This window comes from Falco rusticolus, chromosome 3 (assembly GCF_015220075.1).
Source record: "Falco rusticolus isolate bFalRus1 chromosome 3, bFalRus1.pri, whole genome shotgun sequence".
In the NCBI taxonomy this organism is placed as follows: Eukaryota; Metazoa; Chordata; class Aves; order Falconiformes; family Falconidae; genus Falco; species Falco rusticolus.
In genome coordinates this window covers 49,119,987-49,137,673 of record NC_051189.1, presented here as the reverse complement: position 1 = coordinate 49,137,673, position 17,687 = coordinate 49,119,987, and the positions used below count along the sequence as shown (strand labels likewise).

Here is a 17,687-nt window from a genome sequence, read left to right as displayed (position 1 = left end):
TTGTGGGTTTTTGCTTACAGGGCAAATGATCAGGAAGAGGAAGTCAATGAGGCCTTCTACAGACAATTGGAGGTAGCCTTACAATAAGAGGCCCTGCTTCTCATGAGTGACTTCAGCCTCCCTTTTATCTGCTTGGAGGACAACACAGCTAGGCTCATGCAGTCCAGGAGGTTCCTGCAGAGCATTGATGATAACTTTTGTGATGCAAGTGGTAGAGGAACCAGGAAGGCGAGGCGTGCTTTTAGACCTTGTCTCCACAGAGAAAGAAGTTCTGTTTGGGATGTGAAAGCTGTAGGCAGCCTTGGCTTCAGTGACCATGAGATGGTGGGATTCAGGATCCTGCATGGAGGAAGCAGGGCAATAAGTAGGGCTGCAACCCTGGACTTCAGGAGAGCTACATTTGGCCTCTTCAGGAACCTGCTTGGAGGAATCCCATGGGTTAGGGCTCTGGAAGACAGGGGAGTCAAGAAGAGTTGGCTAATATTCAAGCATCACTTCCTCGAAGCTCAATATGGGTGCATCCACATGAGTAGGAAATCAAGCGATGGGTGCAAGAAGCCTACATGGATGAGCAAGCTGGTATTGGCAACCCTGAAACAGCAGAAGGAAGTTTACCGGATGCAGAAAAAAGGACAGAGCACTTAGAGATATATAGAACCATTGTCAGTACATGCAGAGAGGTGACAAGGAAGGCTAAGGTCCATTTGAAGTTAAATCTGGTGAGGAAGGTCGAGGACAACAAGAAAGTCTTCTTCAACTATGTCAGTAGGAAAAGGATAACTTGGGAAAATGTGGGCCCGCTGCTGAATGAGGTTCCCTGTTGACGGAGGACACAGAGAAAGCGGAGTTACTGAATGCCTTCTTTACTTCAACCTTCACTGCCAAGGCTGGCCTTTCCATTTCTGAGACCCTGGAGGCAAGAGAGGATTTCTGGAGAAAGGAAGACTACCTCTTGGCCAAGGAGGATCACGTTAGAGATCACTTCAGCAAACTTGATCTCCAGAGTTCTCTACCATCTCTGACCATTCTGTGATTTTGTAAAACACGGTGTTGCATCATTAATCCACCAACCCCATTCTGGCATTACTTATTAAAAGATCATATCACTCAAAAATATGACCTTCATTATTGTGCTGTAATATCTGTTACTTTTGCTGAACTTTTTATTTAAATGTCTTCATGCAATGTATATTTAATTTATTTTTTCTTTTTTTCCCATTTAACAGCAAGGCTTTCTCTGACAGTTTTGCCCACCTGATAAGTTTTGCAATGGCACTGTAGAAAATAGTGGGTGATTTGCTTCACCAATTACATTCCTGCTATCTTATCTGCATATTGAATACATAACTCATTAACTGATCAATATTAGTGTGGCGATGAGGAGCTTCGTATCTGTTGGAAGTGTCATTGTTAGGCTAGTGAATTTTGAGCACTTTACCCTGATTTCCTCCGGAATTCAGACTAGGTCTTGAATCAGTATGTTCATTCCAAATAAGGAGGATTGGTATTTTGCAGACAGTTAACTGTCATCTTGTCACAGGTCATTTCAGTCATCTGGAATCATGTGTTTTCATTGTATAGCATGATCAGACAAGTTTCATGGGCTTTTTTTTTTTTTTTTTCTTCTTCTTCATTTTTTCCTCATTTTTATTCCTGATTTATGAGGTTTCTTTTTTGTGTTTTTTGTTTGTTTGTTTGTTTTGTTTTGTATTTTTTTTATCTTTTACTTTGCTTGGTTGATTTTGTTTTGTCTTACTTTCATTCTAGATGACTGACCACATCTATTTTTCTACATTCTACAGAGCAAGAGCAAGTGTTTTCATTAGCAACTGGTATTGAATACCTCATAGAATAAACTGAATAAGAAAAATGAAATTTTTAACTAAGGGACAATAGCACTGTTAAATTTTACAGACAAGTAGCTACAGTAGAAGTCATTTTAATATATTTTAATAAATAATATTCAAATAATTTTATTACAAATTTTACTTACTCAGTTCTGCACTGTTAAGGAGCAAAAGGCTTGTTACTATGTTTCTAGTTCAGAGCAGTGCCTCTTCTGTTTGTTGGATCTGAATCAATTTGCATGCTCCTCTGTGTAGGACAGACTTTAAACAGGCAATTAACGTTCCGGTGGTATCCTGATCTGCATTCAGTGGAATCCTATAAATTAAATCGATGGCTCCTTAGGAATGAGGTGTTTCTAAATTTCAGTATACGGGATAAGGACCTAGTTCTTAATTTAGAACACTTCCTTTTTTGTGGAAAACAGTTCTAGTTTCTGAAAACTGAAGTGCAAAGGAATCTTGTTTCTTATTTCATTGTATACATTTTAGAGTAAGAAAATTATATGCATAAAAGATCATAAGCAGCATAAACAGTGTTAAACACTAAAAAAAAAAAAAAAGAATCTGTTTCTTTAGTAGACTGAACAAAATGATACTGTTAGTGAGGGTCCTGCCGCAATTGTACTTGTAGATTAGATCTAAATTTGAGCATCAATTGCATCAACAAGTATTACAGAGATTTCTTTGTGTGCAACAAGAAAGACTTTCCAAGAGATACGAACAGTGGGTTCTGCATTATGCTGCTAGCGGTTATCTGATGTCGTTTTGAACTCCAGTGAGAATGACCAGGAGTGAGATGAAAACATTTTGTGAATCTCGGAGTAGGAGGCACTGTCTTTACTAATCCAAATTAGATCCTTGCCTGTAGAGACAAGGATTGTAATATGGGGAGTGTATGTCTGAGTTGGAGTAGCTTATGTCCTGAAGATATCTGTGAGTCCCTCTGTGGGAAAAATGGAAGACAAGAACGGTGACTGTTAGGTCAGGTACACTTTTTTTCTCCCCTAAAGAACTGGACCTTCATAAAATATTTTTTGGTAATTGTGGTATTGCTAACAGACAGCTTTCTTATGACTGTTATAAATCTCCATGAAAGTTTATTGTCCTACAGAACAGTTAGAATTTTTATTCTTTTAACCTGAAAAATAAAAGCCCTGAAAACAGCTGAATTAAACCATGTAGGAACTTCATCAGTATTGATGATGAAAGTATTGAAGATTTTTTATTTCCTTTTAAAATTACTTCTTGAATTTCATGAAATTATAGGCACAACATTTTGCTATATGGTGTTCCAGATGACAGGTAAGGCAACTCCCAGTCTTTTTAGACTTATAGGTCAATACCCTGGACTAAAAAGGATGGTCTAATACTGATGTTGCTGAAAATTATGATCAGAGGGAGGGTAACCTAAGATACACCATGTCTGATCTGAAATAGGACTCTTCAATAGAATTTTTCCGAGGAAAAGTTTTAATTTTTGCAATTCCAGAATAGTAAAAAAAAATATTTTAGAGTTTATCCTTACAATTTCTATCACCTTTTGTGAACATCTGAAATTTAAGCAAAAGGATTATTGTATTTTATCATGAATAGTAGTTTATACGTCTAGGGAGCTGTGGTGGGGTTCTTTTTTCCCTTCTTTTCTTTAACAGATTTTATTCATTTGCTAATCGTACCCAGAAGTTTTTCTAATGGAGTGTATGTAAATGTATGATCCATAAGCTAAGGATATGTCAGTGTACCATCTGACAAGATGGATGATTTGATTCTAAAAGACTGAAAATAAATGGTGAGCAGCTGGCAAGTTGCTAAGTTCAGCTACCAGGACAGTTTACATTTTTACAAAGTTTTCTTAAGCATTCTGATAAGGAGTCATAGATTTTTCCAAAATAATGCTAACTCACCTGATGATAAAATAAAGATGATTCTCATTTCTTGTCAGTAATGTAATTCTATGCTGATGTGTAGTAATGCATTTTTTAATTAAGCTAATATTTTTAGCATGTTTTGAGATTAACGATCTTATGGGGAGATTGATGTGAAGATCGTTCTTCATTTCAATACTAATAAAAAGTGAATGCACCTTTTAATTAATTTATAGAGCAACAGCTCTCTGCATAGTATGACATTTGTTCAGAGATTTAACTGAGCTTGATACAAATAAATGTATTTGAATATAACCTATGGACCTAAATTGGTTTTTTTTGATAGAGGAAAAAACCTTCATCAATAAGATAAGCACCTGTTCCAAGGTCAGAAAGTAACACTAAAATTATTTAACTGTAGGCAGACCTGATTTCTGGCATTGTTAATCACACAATTATTATTCTTTTTCTTGTAAATATAAGAACACATTATATCTCACTTTTAAAGTTGCCCTTTTGCTATTGTGAAAACAACTGTGTTGAAAGACAGCTCTATAGAAAGCCCATATGGTACTACAAAAAAAAAAAAGTCATGTTAGAGATAGTTTTTCAACTTACATACTTTACACAATAGCATGGCCTTCTTGATTTTTTTTTCCAAATTTGAATGTTAAAGGTGGTATTAAATCTTAAATATAAGTATAGATTCAGAACTTATCACTTAACTGTGACTTGCCTGAGCAGTCAGATTAAGTCATTATAATTTCCCTTGCTTGCACATTTTACAGTTCTGGACACTTCCTGAGACTCTTATCTGTTACATTGGATCATTCTCTTTTGAGTTTTAAATTTTCTTTACATATATTTTGCTGAAGGTAAAATAAGTTCAATTAACATTAGCAATGTTAATGAGTAGAAAAATAAATAAAGAAAAAAGTGAAAAGTTTAAAATGGTAAACGTGGTTTTGATTTACTTTCTGTATTATATTTATTTCTGTATTTAGTTACTGTTTTGATTCTGATGTGTGATTGAATAGTATGAACGATGCCAAAGTGAAACTCCCTGTCCTGGAGAGAATTGCAAATACGTGAACAGACAGGTCACCTTTCAGGCACTTTCCAGTCTTGTTATCTTCACAAAACTAACCGTAAGAATAGTGATTTTTTTGTTTGTTTGTTTTTATTATTATTGTGTGGGTATCTGTCAGCTATTCAGTGGAGTGAATCCGTTTTTTTCACAGAAGTCGTCAAGTATCTATCAGATGGTAGTAACCTTTTCTTTTTTTTTTCCCCCCTGCCAATCTGGACAGCTTTTAAGTGACAAACTGATATTATGTATATGTGATCATTTATGGACAACCTAAGCCAGCTTATTTTTCTGCAGCTATTTAAAAACTTAAAAGCATAGCAATCTACTGGGGTTCAAACACAGGACTGCCATTTGAAAAGCCAAATTTGAAATAGCAGAATAGCTTTTTCTCATGGAAAGAAGGTTTTTCCCCCATAAAAAAGGAAAATATTGCAAACCAGAAAACACTTGGAGAACCTAAAGCATTGATCAACGGCAGCATATGATGTGTGGCAGTAGCTGGAAACTATAGCTGTAGCTATCACGGAACTACAGAAAGTGTTTGTTACCAAGCATAGTGGGAATTAAAATCCATATTGACTTTGGGTTTGTGAGTTTTTACTCTTTTATTTCTATATTCAGAAATGGAGTACTTTTGAAATAAATCAATCCTTGGAGTAGAATTTTTTCAAGTATAGACTTAGGTAAATATTTCTGCCTTTAGGCATATGCTTTAGGGCTGGGAACATTCTGAAGTGAGAACAAGCGAAGGGTTGAGTACTCTTGCTGGTTCCAGTCAGTGTTAACACTCTACACAACACAGCTGCCTTTACCATCCTCAGTATCCAGCATGGCTGCAAATGAAAGGGGTTTTCCAACTGACCAGGCATTCTGCTACTGTCCCTTACTGGCAACCTTCTCCAGTTGCCTGAGAAACTGAAATAAGGAGGCAAGCTTTGAATGTCACACAATGGAGTTTATAAGCAGATGAGCAAGTCTGTTGGCAAATCTTGTTAACACTATGAATTCAAAGTGGGATATGACTGACCTGTGTCCTGTGTCCTTTACACTCTGAGTGTAAAGTTTGACTGCTTGTGTCAATTAATCCAAAGAAATGCCACTAAGAAAGATCAAAGCGTTACCAAAAGAGGTTATAAAATCTCCCTTCTTGAAAATTTAATAAATAATTCAATGAAAACAAATAAATTCTCATGACATTTTCTTGTTTCAAAATGTGGTGGGATTACTAATAGCTGATGAATTACATGAGAGCACGGCCTTGAGGATATTATGGCATCAAATGTTAACGGGTTCATTTATGAAGTTGCTGCCAGTGTATTATATCTTTATATTTCATTATTCCATTTTAAAAATTCAATTCTAACATTTTTCTCCTTTTTTTCCCTACATTTTTCCATGTCACTGTGCTGTTGTAGATTCCTGTTCACACTATTCCTCTTTTCTCACCCACTGTTTTTTTCTGCACCCATTCAGCTTTTTTCCATATGTATAGTACCTTGGTGTCTGTTCTGTCCACTGTGAAATGAGAAGTCTTGTTTTCTGTCTGGACCTAGATAAATTAATTCTTTATATCTTTAGTCTTGTAAGATGAATAACCAGACACACCAGTGTCCCAAACTGAAAAATGTAATATTTATATCCTAGTAAAAAGGTTGAGAATTGGAATATTGAAGTTTCACATGCTGTCAACTCAGTTTTATGAAAAGTTTTGAAGTCTCTTCATTTTGTTACTCAACTGTTACTTGACTGCTTTCATAGAAAGATTATAAGATCACATTAGATTACCGGTTTGTATTATACAGAATAAATAATTTGAATTACTAATTGATCATTTTGTTAAAAGTCAATTAAGAACTATACTTCCTTTTAGATCACATACTAGTCAGCATGAAATATTTGAATCTTTACTGTCCCATAAGATTTATCTATTAAAAATGACATAAACTCTTCACTAAATGTAAATAGTTAATGATTACATAGGATTCTGTTTTCCTTTCGTGACTATTTACTGTTGCTGTGTGGTGACATGGTCATTCTTTACTTCTAATCGCATTTAAGCTGATGTCCATGATCTCAAGAAGGTCATACAGATTATAAGGAGAAATTTTAATATCTCTATAATGAAAGCTTAAAAAAGGCATTGCTTCTGTTTGACTGCATAGCTCTGAGGAAGAATTTTTTTGCCAGACCTCTTAGCTCTCCTTTCCAGTCAATGAACATGTGTGTGGATGAGGATTTTTCTGAGTTAGAGGCATAGAAAATGCTGACAGCTTGGCAGCAGCTTTGAGTTTTTCAATAAAATGATAACTGCTTTTGTTCTGTTCCAGGAAGCAGCTTCTAAAACACTCTTCTGAATCTTGAGCATAAGGATCCTAGGAGCTCTAACTTTCCTGCTCTTTGGTGTAATGTGGATAATAAATGTGATACTGGCATTACAAGCTCATGGGACATTTTGTATAGTCTTCCTATTGAACTAAGTAGCTTTTCATAAGATTCATGTTTTATTTTGTAAACTTGGAGATGAATTGCTTTTGGAATTTGCAAAGCCATTGCAAATTCAATCATAGAACACTACCTTATGCAAATAGAGGTAAAAGCAAAACAGTAGAATGTTAATAGATTAATCTACAGCTGACACAGATCTTTAGTTAGATTTTATTTTAAGCAGATCATTGGAGCAGCACCGTGACATAGAACAGCATAAATGGTCAATGAGGATACTTTGAGCACTTCTTTGCTGGTACAAAATGTGTTGCATTCCAGAGTTGTTGCCATATTTTATTAATGAATAGTTATAAAGCATTTTAAGAACTTTAAGTTATTAGACCAGTGAAAAGTATTTTATTGTTAATTTGAAATGCTAAAGGCATCAGAACAATATAATTTGCTTCAGTTTGCTGGTCAAACCTCTTTACTGTATTAACCATTATATTAAAAATTTTATTTCACATTAAAATATAGCACTTTGCAGACAAGGTTTATTCGATTCACCTTGGTTGAAGATGGCACTGAAAATGAAGCTTGATTTGGGGTTTTTGTGAGTCATATTCAAAAAGTCACATGCAAGTCATGCAAGTCCCAAAGAAAAATTTACTCAAATAAAAGAGATTTCTGCCAAAGCATTTTAAAACTGGTATCTACCATTACAATGCTTATTCAAGTTACTTTGCAACTCTAAAGGGGAGGGTTCCTCTTTCCAAAGTTAAATTTGACATCCTGACTCTGTACTCAATGGAGGACATATATGAAGATGATTATTGCCTAACTTGGGCATGTGCTTTGACTCACCTGGATTGAATGTATTTATTTTTCTTTACTGATTACAGGAGAAAACACCCCTTGACCAGTGACTCAGTTTTAGATTAACTGTGGTCCGATGAGTCCTATCACTTTATTTCTGAACTTCTGGGTTAAAAAAGAGGAGCTAATCAGAGCTGGGGTCTGATCCTAAGCCAAAATTATGGTTTGTGAAATGTGTGATGCTTCTGACAGTTCTGGAAAAGCTGTTTCACTATACTGTTCATATGAACTTTGCAGTCACAGACTAGGAGATTATTGATGGTTTACTACTTGTATGTAATTCTGATTTGTATTTTTAAAGATAAGTGATTGCATGTTTGTAATTGTTAGCTATCATTCTGTGAATAATATGTAAGTCTTTACACTTAAGATACACCGAAGTATTTTTTTCATGCATTTCAAATGTAAAACAAATTAAATAAATTAAAATGTTTGGCCATTTAAGAACAAAATCATACACCACTTTCTTAGATCAAACATTTACAAGTGTTAGCCAAATAAATAAATAGAAAGTCTTATTTTCGACAAACAATTTTGTCTTGCCATCCAAAACTAAGTAGTTTACGCTTGCTCTTTCTGCAGTTGTGAAATTCATATTTGTCAAAAGTGTGAAAAAGAAAGAAGGCAACTGGATTTTCCCCCCAAATTCAGCAATATCAGTTTTCCAAAACTCTTTTGTGGGCAGCCCCAGATCCTTTCTTTTCCTTTCTGTATATGTAAGGAGGAAAAAAATAGCTCTGTACATATTTAATTGTCTCTGTCACTGGTATGTGTCTGGTGAGAGGCTTATTCAAATCTGACTGATGCTGGCAGCCTATGCTGGTTGTACTGAAATATATGAATATATATATATATATATATATATACACACACACACACACACATATATATATGTATTTAAAATATATATGCAGAATTATGCTATGCAATACATACATAATGAAGTGAGTATAAAATCAGCACACATGTAGAGGACATTAAAAACTCTCTATATTCCATCTATTTGTATCTGGACATATGGTATATCTGATACTAAGTTGTTTTTTTTGCCAATAACCAAATTGACTAATTCTAAGTGGTCTTTGACAATAAAGTCAACAAGACAATAGGAAAAAAAAAAAGTATTTTTGGTAAATATTCATATCTAAGACAGACTCTAGTCTATGGCCTTTAAAGAACAAATTTTAGGATAAGCAATAAAAGGAAAAAAAAATGTGCTACTTTAAATAATTGTCTATAACACCAAATAAATCATTGGTTATGATTTTTAAACCATAGCCTTGAGGTCAACAGTGGCTCTGTTTGTATTAGCTTTTCAATTTGGATCAGGACTGTGCTTTGATACGAATTTCTGGATCATGTACACTTAATCACGCTTTGGTTCACATCACTGAGTGGTCTTGGAGTACACAAGTTGAATTCCTGTTGGGTGAAACTAAATTGGAAAATGTGCTGCAGGACTGCAGTTTATGTACTTCAGCATGTAGTGCTCAATCTGCATATGGGACTAATTTAGGACTAATTGTGATTAAGACCTCTGAAATGCATGTGTTGTGCAATAAGTGTTACACTGTATAGTTCTGTTCTTACTACATTGCAGTACTTGCTAGTATGGTATGAATTGAAAAAAGTAATTTTTGTCTGAGACAGGAACTCTGCTTTTCTTCATGACTTTGTCTTTTTCCTCTGCCACATGGATTTCATGGGGTTTTCACGTTCAGGAGCTTGCAAGTTTATTACAACAAGAAAAATCAATGTTGGATGGAAGCACAAAAAACAGTTATTAAATTGTGAATATAGACATTATGGCAGAAAACATTAAATCTAAAATAAATTGCTTTATTTTTTTTTCCAGGAAAGAACAGTAACAATTAGAAGACAGACTGTGGGAGGGTTTGGATTAAGTATAAAGGTAGGATGGCTTTTTTTGTCTGTTTTTACATATAACATAAAAAGTGTCTTTGTATATAATTAATGTTACTTTTAATGAGGGCAAACTATATTTTAGAGGACTAGAAACAAGAGAATGAACATGTTCTAGGATGTTAGATACTGTCACAGTAGGCAACCAGCAACTACGCTGCCCTATGGAATGGGAGGCAATGGAAAGATCATTCCTGTAAGATTCAAGCTGAGCAAATCTGTAGTAAGATTTCAAGTGAGAGTTGAAAAGTGCTTGCAACTGTGCAGACTGTACTTTTGTTCAACAGCACTCTAATTTAAGTGGTTATTAATGAATGCTAAATTACAGTGGCAGGCACATGGAACAGCCAATAAGTTCATCATCAATTCTCCTGCAAAGAACATCACATTAATTCACTGCAATTCATTAGTAGGACAGAAAGTGTTAGTTGTTTGTTTTGCTGTAAATCAAGCAAAGGCAACAATTTATCATGTTACCATCATTTTGCTTTCTTCAGTAAGATTTAAGAACATATGTAACTGTAGGTGATGTTTTTTGATAGAGGGAGAGATGAGGAAAGGAAGAAAGGGTTAATATTTTTTGTCATTATAACCTGTGATTTTGAAAACCTTACCTTAACTTTGAATCCCAGCGTAGACAGCACAACACTAATTTTATCTTCTAAACAGCAGTCCTTGGTCTTAATATAGCAATGGAAAAAATGAAGTGTACTTCACATGAATGCAAAGAGGCTTAAATTATGTATGTAAAGTGAAAGTATACACTTTCCTGCAAACATCTGTGAGTACTGACCTTATAAGAAGTGACTCAGAAGAGGGATTAATGTGCACTTGTGTTGTCATTGATAAGAATATTGCTGAATAGAAATACTACTTCCTAAAATATGTCTTGGTACACTTGCTCTTATCTTGTTCACCCACTAAAGACCTCTATTCAAGGGAAACTAATTGCTATTTTGTGGCCAAAGTTTCTCATGAGTTCAGTCAACAGCACACAACTTCTTTACCTCCAATATCATTATAGGTTACAGTTCACTGAATAACGATAAATGCATATCAGTGTAAAATCAAGTATACGGTTGAAAGAGGTTTTATTTAGCTGGTGCTGAGAAATTACTGGTTACATTAAGGACTTATGATGTTTGGAGAGTAAATCTCATCAAGGGTCACTAAAATTTGGTTTTTAGTTGTACATTACAGTGGGTTATCTTTTAGAATTAAAATTGCTGACAAGCTCAAGATCACATTATTTAAGTATCAGGTACATTGTATAAAATTAAGTATTGTTCAGAAATATAAATAAAATAGTGAATGTGCAATGGTCTTTCTTAAACTTTTAGAGCAAGATAAACTTTTAGAGCAAGATATGCATTGTTCTGAGAGAAAATTGTTGGAATTAGCAAAAGTATTTAGAAGTGCCAAAACAGATTGTGAATTCAGTCTAGGAGGGAATTTATCTTTTTCTTTTTTTTTTTAATTATTATTTCTTTAATGGGATCCTGTTTCAATTGAAAAAAAAAAAAGAGAAAAAAGCTATATCAACTGTATCAGAAACAACTGCAATAGAATTTACAAAAAAAAAAAAAAAAGAAAAAGGCTTTAAATTAATTTATTTAAGATATTTTCTGGGCTTATTTTATTGCGTAGATACTTTTATCAAAATTAATCTAAGTAGTTGAAAGGTAAAGCTACATAAATTCAGGAATGAATAGACAATTTCTTTTAATTTTTTATTAACTCATAACCAGGTTGTGGAATCCCTTCAACAGATGTCATTAAATAAAAAAAAGAGATGTATTTCAACAAAGGAAATTCAGACTTACTGGAATGATGCATATTAGATAATAAAAACAATAGAGCAATTAGAAATCTATGTCTGGGATATTCTGTTTTGTATCAAGCAGTGTGATTTTTTTTCAGTGATTTATTTTCAAAAATCAATGGATATTGGACCTCTTTTGCTAGATCCCTTTGTAAGTAATCCTACTTTCTCAAAAAGAAAGAATGACAAGCAATTGGGTAGCCAACACAATCTAAAACAAATAATTGTTCAATATAATATGCTATTATCGTTTTAAACTAGTAGTAGGAAACAATTTAGAACTGGAACTTAATGCTTTTTGTAGTTTTGCAGGCTTTCTGAAGACTTACTGAAATAGATTTTTTTAGGTATACCAGGAAGTGTCAATGTCAGTTTGAAATATTATGAAAAGTGCCAGTTTTCTGTTTTAAATGGTGTATTCAATCATGATGTACTTCCTTTTGCAGTTGAATAATATTTTGTTACTTTCTTTTGTTCTGTAAGATTCCTGAACTTTAATAAAGGACTTATATTTATTATTATTTTTAAATAGAAAAGTTATTATTTTGTGATAGTGCCTTAAAGTAGAGGTCCTTAAAGTCACCCTGTAGGAATGAGGAGGACTGAGGCCTTTTTTACCTCCTGGTTTCAGTAACTGTCTCCCACAACCCCATGTACTACAGTAGTTTCTGTTTTCTTGCTACTCCCATGTTATTTTAATAGGGGGGTTTATCTGAGGACTCACTCTCTGGCAGCGGCGTATGTCAGAGAATGCAGTTTATCTGAGCTGTGAGTTATAGCAGTACAGTGACTAATGACCCTTACTTTAAAATATTTGATTGTGCTTTGGTACGAATTTGTCTAGTTTTGGCATGCAGCTCTAGGGCATTAACATGCCTTTTGTTTGCTAACTTAAACACTCATTTGCTATCAGAAATTTCACATGATCAAGTCACTTCTTAACTTTAGTGAATTTTGGAAGTGTGTTATCGTACCTTAAGTATTCTCAACCCTTGGATATTTTTTTTTTTTCCCTGAAGAGCTGAAGGTCAAAATATTAATAATTCCAAAATGAAACTCTGTAGTTATCTTTTGGTAACTTGGCTATGGGGGCAAGTCTCATCTTTTGTGTTATAACCTGAGTGCTCCAACTATATTTGTAAAAATCGGCAACTCAGCTAACTGCTTAAAAGAATCTGCCCATGAGATTGATTTTTACACAAGATTTGAATTTAAGCCCTTTAAAAAAGCTTATAATACAGTTTTTGAAGGTTTGAATGATCAAAAAACCCAGCTGTTTTGTGTTTTTCTGTACTTCATTTTACTGGTTAATGGTAAAAGTGTGATTGAATTTGAAGCAGAACCGCGCTGTTTTACACTCTTCAGAAGGAATTATTTTCTAATTTCTGAAGCCTCTTTAGAACCTTCACTAATAAACCTCTGTGTGTGAAGGAACAGCCATCGAGTTAGATGTAGAAATTGACATGTAGTGTATTATTTCAGTCATTTATCATATCTCTGACAAGTCTGAGATGCAGAAACAAGAAGCTTCTAAGTGTAAGACAACATCATGTTTCTCAATAATAATGTATTCTTGTGGAAACAGGCAATGTAATTTATAGTTCATTAAATAAAGTTTGCATTGAAGATCTGCTCAGATTTGGTTTGACTCAATCACAATATCTCTAAAGCAAGCACGTGCACCTGATCTGCTCGCATTTATATACATATTTAGATGATTCTCTTCCTCTTCATTCATTCTGGGATATTTTTTATAAACAAATATATATTGTTTCTAATTGAAACAATAAAAAAAAATAAACAGGCAGAAAGCTTTAATTAAAAGATGAATCATCTACCTTTTAATTTAAAAATATATTTTTTTCATCTTTAAAGGCCTGAGTACTACCAGAAGTTGGTGTTAAATGTAGTTTGGAAGTGGTGGTTTGGTTCCAGCTATGCTATACTATGGAAAATAAAATTTTAGAAGTGCCAATTAACATTGGCACATTATTCTCTGTGCTGTTTAATTCCTAACAGGATTACTGGCACAGTTTTGGCTTACACCAACTAGCATTCTCTAAGGCAGTCTGAACACAGTTCAGCGCTTTACATGGACTGCTTCCAATAAGCAACATGTATAAAGTCACCCTTCTTCAGCTGGGAAGATACTTTATCCTCATATCCATAAGCCATATTGTGCCACTAGACCTTAAAGCTATGGAATAAATGTTGCCTTTTAGTATTAAATAAAAATGTCCCCTACATTGCCTAACTCTGAGGATGCTAAAATCCAACAATTGCTCTATTTTTTACAGATTTTCTCTGCTTGGAAAAACAAATTCATAATTTTCATACTATATTTGGAGCCAAACTCAAAAGCAGCATTTGTCAATTGAAGTTACTAGTTTGAATTGCCCTATTTTTCTGTGACTAAAATTTCAGAAAAAAAAAAACAACCCAACACCCTTATACATAAAAACTGAGATTAGAAACAATCTTTAGAGCTGTATCATCCAGCACTTTGAAAGGAGGTGTGGGTGACCTCCCACCAGTAATGGCCAACATCCAGGACAGTGAGCTTCAAACAGCTGCTAATGATTACAGCTTCCTCTGACTCTTCTTAGCAGGACCACCTCTGCAGGTGGGCACTTACCTTTATTCTGGGCTCATCCTTGCCTGCTTAAGGAAAAATGACAAAGAAAATTTGCACTACAGAGATCAGTGTTAGATTTTAGTAGAGGTCTGAGCCGTTAAGGCTGCAACATCATTACTTGACAAATTTTTGTTCCCTCCTTTGGTCTGAGGTTATAACTACATGTCCACACTAGAGGGAGGGAAAAATTAAAACAATGGAAAAGTGGCCTCTGTTCCCAGAGGTTTCTTCAGTAAAGTATCACCTGAGCCTATAAAACCAGTATTTCAATACAGATACACTTTTTCTTCTACAGCCTAGAGAATCAAGTATGGAGGATGCAGGATGCAAGCCTGCAGTTTTGATCTGAAGTAATATTCAACGAAATGTTGCAGAATATATATAGCTTTTTCAGTTTGCTGCAAATGGCTAAAGATGACTGGATATAGATATGTGGTCACGTATTTTCTCTTTCCCATTTTGAATTTTTGTTTCGTAGATTAGCAGGCAACATCTCCTATGACTAAATTAAAAGGAATCCTTCATACTGGCCAGACTGGGATTCAATGAGAGGACATAATTTTCCTCAGTACAAAGGAACAGGAACTATTCAGGTTATTACTGAATACTTCTTCAAATCTGCAGTGTAAAGGGACTTAGGTAGATACAGTGAGTGAGAGAGGAATAATCACGTCGTGTGTGTTGCAGGCTGGCTTAGTAATAACAGTAATCTCCCTCTTTACTGGAGAGCTGAGTCTAAGCTCTAAGAGGGGGAGGCCATTTTACTGAGAAAAAATGACCTATGTTAGCTATGCTGAGCTTTAAACCCTACACTACTGTGCTGAGCTTCAAATATCCTGCATAGTGCAATATCTGTGTAACACTGGAGATTTACGAAGGGAACTGACACAATTATTTTTCTGTTTGTTTGGAAAATCTGGAAGAAATTAAATATGCATGTGACTTAATCTGGAGGGTGTAGGTTAAGTCTTATAAATTAGTGGTCTTGAAGTGATTATCTTAAGTGAAGCCAGCTTTTACTGTTGCTATTCCTCTGGTGAAAACCATTGAAAAGGTAGTCAACAAGTTATAATGCAACAATTTATTTAGTCTGAAAACACCTCTAAGCCTGACTGAAATGAAGGTAACCTCATGGTCTTTGGAGAGTAAATGCTCAGTCCATGCTACAAATATCAGTGTGTTCTGTGCTTGTCAGTCTCATCTTGTGCAATGCCAAAAAAACTTTTCTTGTAGACATATAATTGTTGTAATATTACCAAGATCCCTATTAACTCAGTGCTTTTAGGACCACTGCAATGATAGCCATTAGCATGAGGAACTTTAATCATATTTAAAATTATATGGTTTCACAGGATATTCATCTTTATTCCATGACAGAAATAGCTGTTGAGTGCAGGAGTCTGTTCAGTTTCAAACAATTGTTTTGAAGAAATGCATGAAGAAGGGATATATACTGTTCCTTAGACCATCAAAATACTAATGCCAGTCCTTTACACACCTCAACACTCGATGCCTGGACCTAAGAAAGCCATTCTTTCCAAAGAGAAATCTGGCTGCTAAAGAGAAGAGTAAGCAAACCCTTAATCATGATTCCTAGGAAAAATAACAGTGTGGCAGACTGTCATTTCTGATGGTCTAAATTTGTACAGGTTACATTCAGGCTTACACTTTGATGCTCTCTGCAGAAGAAAAATATTTGTGTGTCTGTATATTTCCCTTTCTCTTCCTTTGAGTTTCCTTTTTATTTAAGGTTTCTTTTTAATACTTTATTCTTAAGCACCATGAACTTTTCCAGTCCCAACAGTATAAACTGAATGAAGCAACAGCATTGAATTGCTGTTGAATTGTTGAGTTACCATCCAGCTTTCCTTTATTTCTCCCCATATATTGAACACCTATGGTTCCATTTCTGAATGGGTTTTTTTTCTTTTCCTTCCTACTTACCCCACTGCTTTGCTCATTCTTTGTGCTTGTGTGACAGAGACAGAAACAAATAAAGGCTGCTTTTGAGATGAGAAGTCCAAACTTGCTTTTCTTAGGCTTTTGTTTACCTGTTTCTTGCCAGCATGAAAACTAGGTGGTCACAGTGTGGCTGCCATTGTAGTGTGATGGCCGTTTTGCTTTTGCAGAACACGATTTCAGGCATTAAGCTCTCCAGAATTCACAGAAACTGATGTCCTTTTTCTTCAAGACTTGCAGAGTTCTAAACAGCATTCAATTCACTTCCGGAGCTGATGATGGCAACTGAGAACTTCTTTGTAAGAGGCAATAAGGAATTAATACCTATCAAAAATTTAAACTAAAAGAAAAAAACAACTAAAAAAGAGGAAAAGCTGAATCATAGTTATTTTCTCAGTCTTTCTGAAAACTGCAGTTAGAGAAGGCATATAATATTATTTTAAGCCAAAAGATATTTCCAGTGACTGATGATATTGCCATTTATTATTTTTTCAGGGTGGAGCAGAACATAATATTCCAGTGGTCATTTCTAAGATTTCCAAAGAACAAAGAGGTGGGTGTCAGATTAGTATACCATGTTTTGAAATGCTCCTTAAAGCAAGATGCAGTACAGCTTGAGATTCTTTAAGAAATGTTAACCAAACGTTACTGGTTTACCATTTCTCCCTACATGTCATTGTGATCTCTCTCTTCCCCAGAAATCTTCTCTGAAAAAGTACAGATTTTATGGTGGAATACTTTGTTTAACAGACTTTGTCATTTATTTTTTTTTTTAAGAAAAAGTTCTTGTAAAGCATTATTTTTAAGAAGAGAAAAAAGAAAATATTTAATGAATGAAAATGTTTAACAACTTTAACAAAAGCTAATGATTTTTGTTATTGCCAGAAAGGTATAGCAGATCAAATATTTGGCCGTTAAAGCATGGTAACACCGGAAGAGAATACACGTTTTTTTATACTGGTTAGTACAGTAGTACTCAGGTGTGGGTAATGGCAAAACCATGGTAACACCCCTATGTTATTTCAGCATTAGATGCTGTGCTGTGTAAGCCTTTGCAGCAATTCATACATAGCAAAACTGGTACTGCGTAAGGTCTTAAGCATACTTATTTTTAATACAAGCAGAGCTGTTGCTGAAATCTCTGCATTGTTTTTAACTGCCAATGTTTTGAAATTATTGGGATGATACATGCTAGGAAGATGGATAATGGTTAAACAACTCATGATGTGCACAATGAGGAGAGAGG

General features: G+C 34.6%; 1 protein-coding gene across 3 annotated transcripts in view; it reads left to right on the top strand.

Annotated features, from left to right (window-relative positions):
* SNTG1 (syntrophin gamma 1) overlaps positions 1 to 17,687 on the top strand; it is a 358,445-nt gene that overhangs the window by 195,692 nt on the left and 145,066 nt on the right. For all 3 annotated transcript variants that reach the window (XM_037381799.1, XM_037381800.1, XM_037381801.1), the window contains 2 exons: positions 9,958 to 10,014; positions 16,937 to 16,994. In XM_037381799.1, coding sequence (XP_037237696.1) covers positions 9,958 to 10,014; positions 16,937 to 16,994 — 115 coding nt within the window. The remainder of the gene's footprint in view (positions 1 to 9,957; positions 10,015 to 16,936; positions 16,995 to 17,687) is intronic.